The sequence below is a fragment of the Mesoplodon bidens genome (genome assembly GCF_964165515.1).
Source record: "Mesoplodon bidens genome assembly, chromosome: X".
NCBI classification, from domain to species: domain Eukaryota; kingdom Metazoa; phylum Chordata; class Mammalia; order Artiodactyla; family Ziphiidae; genus Mesoplodon; species Mesoplodon bidens.
The window spans coordinates 23676458-23683867 of NC_138163.1; the positions used below are offsets into that span (position 1 = coordinate 23676458).

At 40.3% G+C, this 7410-nt stretch overlaps 1 protein-coding gene across 1 annotated transcript; it reads right to left on the reverse strand.

The window, feature by feature from the left end:
- Positions 1-289: 289 nt before the first annotated feature.
- BRS3 (bombesin receptor subtype 3) lies at positions 290-4516 on the reverse strand (the record flags this gene model as incomplete). Its single annotated transcript, XM_081222699.1, has 3 exons — positions 290-700; positions 2154-2505; positions 4083-4516. The coding sequence occupies 3 exons, from the start codon at positions 4514-4516 to the stop codon at positions 290-292; spliced, it is 1197 nt and encodes a 398-aa protein (XP_081078825.1).
- Positions 4517-7410: the final 2894 nt, after the last annotated feature.

Genomic DNA, 7410 nt, shown 5'->3' on the forward strand with positions numbered 1-7410 from the left:
TTAAGTGTCATCTTGTTTATTTCACTTCACCTCCTATTCAGCCTCTCATAGGACCCACTGACATACGCAGATATGTCTTTCTATGCCTAGTGGGGCTCTGTTTTATTTAGAAAGCCCAACAGTGTTCGTTAATGCTTGTAGATTGAAAAAATCATGGTTTGTCTGATCCTTCCCTCCTAAGATTTCAGCACAATTCTCAAGCAACAAAAATCCTGACACCATACACCTACACACAGCTCAGAGTCGAATACACACGCTGGGAGGAGAAATACTATTTTTAATTGAAAAGCTAGACTCTGTCATCTTCCTTCTTCACACTACAGCCAGCGAACACGGACACACTAATTTCAGACACCTGAGCGCTTGCAGCACCCGGGACCCTTCCCATCACGGCCAGGTTGTCAAGAGGGGTATCAGCAGCAGGAGGGTCAGGCAGCTCTGCCTTGCAACAGAATAACTGAGCTTTAAAATGCTGCTGGAAGGTCTTGCTCAGCCAGTAAAGAGCAAAGGGGTTTACACAAGAATTGCTGAAAGCCAGAACCTGAGAGAAAATGGTGACAATGAAGTGAATGGCAGAGGGGTCCATGTAGGTTTGAGTGAATGAGCGGTAGAGGTACAGGAGGTGATTCGGCAACCAGCAGAGAGCAAACAGAGCCACCAGCACCAACACCGTTTTGGCAATTCGCTTTCGGGATTCAATCTACAGGGGGAAGAAAAATGGCAAAAACAACAACCAAGAAAACAAAACAAACAAACAAACAAAACAACAACAAAAAACAAAAAACAACTGAAAACCCAAACAAAAACATTTAGCTGGCAGAGATTTTAAAAAGCCATTCTCTAGATTTACATAGAAATTTACAGTTAACAGGCTGGTGTCCCTTTGAACGTGCAGGTGCAGGTGAAGTCAGCCCGTGGCTAGAGAATACAGCAAGTTAATTGACATGGTAACCCGTGATCTTGGTCTCTGATTAGCTCTAATTCAGAGACTCCCATCCCTGGTTTTGAGATACTCTAGGGTGTCTCTAATTATCTCAAGCAGTGTTGTGGAATTATCGAAAATTTAATTTAATTAAGAAATAGATGCTATACAAACCTGCTTTCACTGCATCAGCAGAGGCTGACTAGGTTAGAATAGTCTTCTGGGGTTTATGAAAGTTGCTAAATTGGTACCAAAAATTGTTGTTAACGTATAGAAATTCTAACTATATAGTCAGTCAAAGGAATAAAAATCAATGTGCCACCCTTCATGTATGAAAATAATCCTACCTGCACCTCTTAATAAGAGAAATGAACCAGATTAAGTGAAGACATTGCCTGTAGTTACAGATAGAGCAAAGATAACTTTTCACATGGGCATTAAAATGCAACTTTAGCCTCCTGACCACCACTGTTGAAGCAACTGAATGTACTAGCTCAAAAAAAAAAAAAAAGCGCTGAGCTCTGCACATTACTGGTTAAGAGGTAAATGGGATCATCTCCTCCCACCCAAGAAAGATAGAAATCCTGTTGGGTTTTTTTTAATCAAATGGAACGATGTTTTGCCAATATTCTTTTTATTCTGTTCATATTTATGAGAGGAGAACACACCTGGGTCTTGCAATGGTCTTAATCAAGCTTCTGTGAATCACTGTGTTCTCTTGCCATTGGCACTGCATCCCTCGAGACAACCCCTCCGCCCAGTCTGCTGATCTGTGTGTAAGTGGTTTGCATTGAATAATGTTATGGCTTCTTGCCAGTTCTACCATCCTGTGTTTTTCTAAACAAAAGATGCTTCACTTTATAGTCTCACCTTGTGTGATGTTTCTCACTATTCTGTGGGGTGATTTTTGACTGATCCCAAACTTCAGCTGCTCCCTTAGTAGTCCTACCACTTATTGAATGTTTACTATGCAGCAGGAACTATGCTAAGCATTTCATATATATCATCCAGACCTCATTTTCATTTTATACATGAGGAAAGTGAGGCTCAGAGATGTTAAGTAACTTGCTCAAGATTGCTCAGCTGGTATGGAATTAAATCTTGGGTCTGACAGACTCCACAGCCCATGACCATAACAAAAATACGATACTGCTAAAGTATTTATTGCTCAGGGGTGCAAAAGGAGGCATTTCCCTTCTAAATTCATGCGTGAGTCCTGATTAATACATACCTGCTTGCGGGCATGGCTTTGTTCCTCAGTAGGTATGTTCAAGGTGCTTTTGTAAAGAGTCCTAGCAATCAAAGAGTAATAGACAGAGATAATCGAAAGTGGAATAATGTAGAACACTAAGAAGCACAGCAGAGAATGTATCTCTTGCAGGAGCCTCTCAGAAACAGGATAAGAAGCACACGATTCAAAGGTCATATTTTTGTCGGGATCTCGAAGAGTATATACATTTGAAAATATAGCCTCTGGTAGAGCAATGATCATAGACACGATCCAGATGCAGCCAGCTTTGGCACAGGTCTTCAGGATGGCATTGGGGGGCTGACGCTCCAAGGGCTTCACAACTGCCTTGTATCTAGAAACACATAATCATAGCAAAGGGCAAAATCAATATCAAAATTACAGAATCTTAAAGTTAGAAGTGATCTCCGTGGTCATCCAGTTCTACCTTCTTATCCCATATGTATATAACCAAGTCAACATTAACCAACTGGAATTGGTTATGATTTCAAATACACATAATACATCCCAGTATTTTATATTGATGCTAATCACTTTTTCCTTTCTTCACTGTTATGAGATACTCCAGATTTGCAAATTTTATAATTTTCTTGTAGACCCTCTATTTAGGGCAAATAAATATTTTTCGGCATGATTTTGTGTGTGATGGAGAGTAATTCATTACCTGTGCATTACCTTGTGTTCTAAAATACTTCCTTTTTATGTAAGTGACTGATGTTGAACCTAATTCTCCTTTCCTTGTGAGAGAGCAGTCATCAACCTTCCTAAAAAAGAATTCCATGAGTTTATGCAGGAAAGAGGAGAGGGTTAATTTCTTCCCTGTTCATAAGTGCTAATTTCTTGCCCAAGCCGATCCAATCTGTAGGTAGATTTAGGGCAAAGCAAGGGTGAAATCGGAAACCCTGTACCCATGAAAAGATGCCTCCTTATTCTGACAAATCCACATTAAAATCTACAGCCTTTAAGTAAATCTGCCCTCAAACAGAATATAAAACCAGTCAAAGCAAAATTCCATAAAAGACACAGGGAAAGCTTTTCCTCCTCTCAGATTCCAGAATCTGAAGAAGCTTTTCCTTCTGGTACTGCCAGGCATTGATTACTTACGGGCTTCTTGCAGGTTTTTTAAAGCATCACTTTTAACATTTGGAGCCTCAATTTTTCTTCATGCTTTCACAGTTATCATTCTACAATAGGCACAGAAAGACCCAGTACATAGACTGAAAATATCCTAACAGAGCCCAAACACCCTGGCTGCCAGAGGTTCTCACACGCTCCTTCCATAGAGCTCTAAAAGTCAGCCGGGATTAATTTATGTCTGGAAATGAGAATGTCATTGAATGCCTATAGAAAAAACAAATACAATTAAGTGATGACATTACACTGAGTTACCAGGAAGCTGAAAGCCTCACCGTTTTTCTGCCATTAATTAATTTGATGCATTTCAAATAAATTAGATGCATGTATCTTTTTACCATTCTTCCAGTAGACAGTAATGTGTATGTGGTCAATTTCACACCTATGTTGATGTTTTAATGTTGACAATATTGCACCACTAGGCTGCACTAATGTATAAAGAAAGAATTGTTTTTCTTTTACACCTGGAATAATTTGCCTTAATAAACCGAGGGGGAAAACACCGTTCAGTATTCTTTCAAACAAACAATTACACTTCAAAGAAATTAACTGATCCCTGAAGCACACAATTTCAATCTCTCGTCCGATGCTAACACAGGAATTTTAACATTCTTACACCGACTTTTATTTAAAATGCCCCCTGATTTTTCAATCTTACATCCAGGTTACAGAGTGTGAGAAAAGCAGAATAGTAGCCAGTGAACGCTCCGTACAAGCTTTCCTTTCTTTTCGCCTAATTTCACATCCTGGCAAATATAACTGAGAAAAGAAACCCACCTGTCAGCACTGAGAATTGTTAACGTGAACACTGATACACCAACAGAAGTGAGCCGGATGAAAGAGAGCACCTTACATCCAATTCTTCCGAACAGCCATCCTTCTGCAAGGTAGTGGGTTGCATCGACTGGCACACAAGTTAGCAGAAGTAAAAGATCTCCAAAAGCCAGGCTGGTGATGAAAATATTGGGAACTGTTTGCATGGATTTGGTCTTGAAAAAGACTTTGATAAGAATAGCATTTCCAAGTATGCCCACTGAAATTATCACAGCATAAGTGATATAGATGGCACACAATGCTTCTATTCCTGGAGAGTTGTCTCCGGTCCTTCCTTTATTTGTGGTATCATTAGGAACGACAGGGCTTGATGATCCTGTGTCATTTGTGGTTGAAATTAAAGTCTGATTAGGTGACTGAGGCTGCCTTTGAGACATTTCTTCTGAAGCCTATGCCTTTAATATTTCTTCTGCTCAGTTCAAATGTAGTTGATTGTCACGTCCAATGCCTACGTCTAGTAACGAGATGGTAGAGCAACAGAGCAGAATGGAAAGCAAATCCAAGACACCCGGATACTCCTTTCCTTCGGTTGTTCTTTGTCTCCCAGCATGCTTGGCTAAATGCTTACCGATCTGGCACTGGAGTGTAGGAGGTGGAGGACTTTTACCGGCGTTTCCATGACAGAAGGAGGGGGGTTTGGGAAATGCTCTGCAGTTGCTTGTTCTTCCCTGTTGGGGAATCTTATGGACTACCTAGATGTTATTAAACAATACTTATTGTTTATTAGAATCACTCTGTTTCCATATCTAACCACGAAGATCTGTATAGATTTTGTCAATTTTCATCCATTTCTCTGCAATCAGAAGGTGTTCTAGTGCACTCTCTTTTACAGGGTAAATAAGTACGTGTGTCCCCTGAAGCACAAACTTGAATCCACTCCTCTAGATTTAATATCAGAGAGGTGCTGAAGCAACAAATCATTCACATTTTGATAGGGCTGATGTCACTTCCAAGGAGGAATAATTCAGGTGACCTGGGCTTATCATCCAGCTCTGACACATGGTAATTCCCAACCCTGCGTATTACCAGGGCTCTGCGGCACAGTATCAAGGCAACCTTTAAGAGATGCAAAATCCAGGCAAACCACCAGTTGCTTTGTCTCTAAATGTCCTAATAAAACACCCTTTTACTGTTTGACCGTCTGTTTTAATGCCATATATTTTTGTAAATGCCATTTAGGGTTTCTCCCTTTAGAAGTGGTTAAAAGGAACCTGCCTTGTTCCAAAACAAAATAATGCAGAACCCAGCTCGAGGTCCTGAGGCAAAAGGACTTGTAAGAATGAAAATCATTCTTTTCAAGTGAGGGAATGCCACAGGCTACTCCAGAGGTGATGGGCATGGAGATAATGTTTACATGAACCGAAGGAAGCAGAAAATTAAGGCAATTCCCTTAGTACCAGCAATAGTACCAGCAAGAAATGCCCCTTGATACAGAAAATATAAGTATGTGATTTCTGTGTGTATATGCAGGGTGGGAGGCCAGCAGTTTAAAGGCATTGGATAATATTATCTGCTAAGGAATATTCTCTGAAATGATCAAATTCAAAGGATAATCTCAGCTAGGAGAAACTTTTTGTAGTAAGGTGCTTATAAGTATATCCAGATCAGAATTAGTCTGGGAAGTGGCATGAAAGACAGCGAAGTATTTGGCTGGCCAATGAACAGGAGGCGCAAAGATAGCTTTTTCTACTGACAATAATAGGTGCAATAAATTCTACAGGGACAGTGAATTGGATGAATTGAATCAATTATCTGGTTAATTTGAACAACCTAAACCACACCTATCCTCCACTCCTTATGAAGTTATCTCCAGGTCTTGAATTACCCAGTGAAATAACTGTTTTTGATGGGAAAGAGGAAGGGGAATGCTTGGATAGACCCAAACCCCTTAGCTCTGAAGTATATACCCTTATGTAATTTCACGCACTGGGCTGCCTCTTTAAGATCGGCTCTACAGAAACCGGCTCTCTATACCGTTCACATCTTGTTCTCATAAAGCTAATGATAAAATCTCTTTGGGATTCCTGTGTAGCATTTAGCAAAGAGCAAGCAGTATCCCCCAATTCACACCTCGGCTGATGGCCACACAGCATTGTTTAGTAAGAAACAAACCCTGGCCGCCTGATTTTTAAAATTATCTGAACTCGGAAGATCTCAGGTACGACTGCCTCAGGCTGCAGCCACATGCGTGCCTTCCCTCCTTCCTCTGCCCTCTGGTCAGGAGAGGTCAGGAGAGGTCAGGAGAGAGCAGTGATGTCCCAGGTGCTGCTGGTGTTTGGGGATCTCTAGAATTCCAGAATCCCAGCAGATCAAAGATGGAAGTGAAATTAAAGATGATGAAATCAAATCCTCAATTTTTTCAGAGGCAAAAATGAGGTTCAGAGGGGGACAGTTATCTCATATGAGGTCGCACAAAGCATTCCGTAGCAGAGCTAAGATGGAAACAGTTTCCCTCTGGATTCTGAAAGTGGCAAGAGGTAAAAAACACCCAGTTCCTGACAATGAGCCATATTTGCTCATTTGGCATCGTGGACTTAGGCTTTCTGTGTGTTTTATTAACTAAAGAACAAGAGATTTCCAGGCTAACAAGTAAATCATGACAGATAATTTAAATTCATCTGCTTTAATATCTACTTCGTTTACCCTATAATTCACGCACAAAGCATAACCGTGTCTAGTTAATCATTTGTAGTTCAAGTTGCAGGGCACTTAGCCTATACAAGATGATGAAATCCCTTTTTGTTTGTTTTTAGTACATAATTGGTCAATATTATCATCCCAGATTTTCAAAACCAACTACTTGGTTGTAGATTAATCAATTGTAATACAACCCTAATGTAACCTTTTAACTCAAAAGGAAGTATTAGACATTGAACAAATAAATTACCAATTTTCTAAAGTTGGTTTTCCTGGTTTCAGTCCAATTCAGTTAATGTTCTCAAATTTTGGCTTGCATCAGAATCACCAGGAAGGCTTAACAAAACACAGATTGTTGGGTCTCACGTCCAGAGTTTCTAACTTGATAGGTCTGGGGTGGAATCTGAGCATTTGCATGTCTAACAGGTTCCCAGGTGATGCTGATGCTGCTGCTCAGGGACCACACTCTGAGAACCACTTACACAGGATAAAAATGAAAACAGTCCAGTTGTTCAGGAGAAGCATGGTTTTTCCTGATATTGAGGTCGAAGAGAGATTTCTGTGGGTCCTCACTAAAGAAAAAGGAATTCTGTGATGTGATGGATACTTCAAAAATCCTCCCTATGAATCTCAG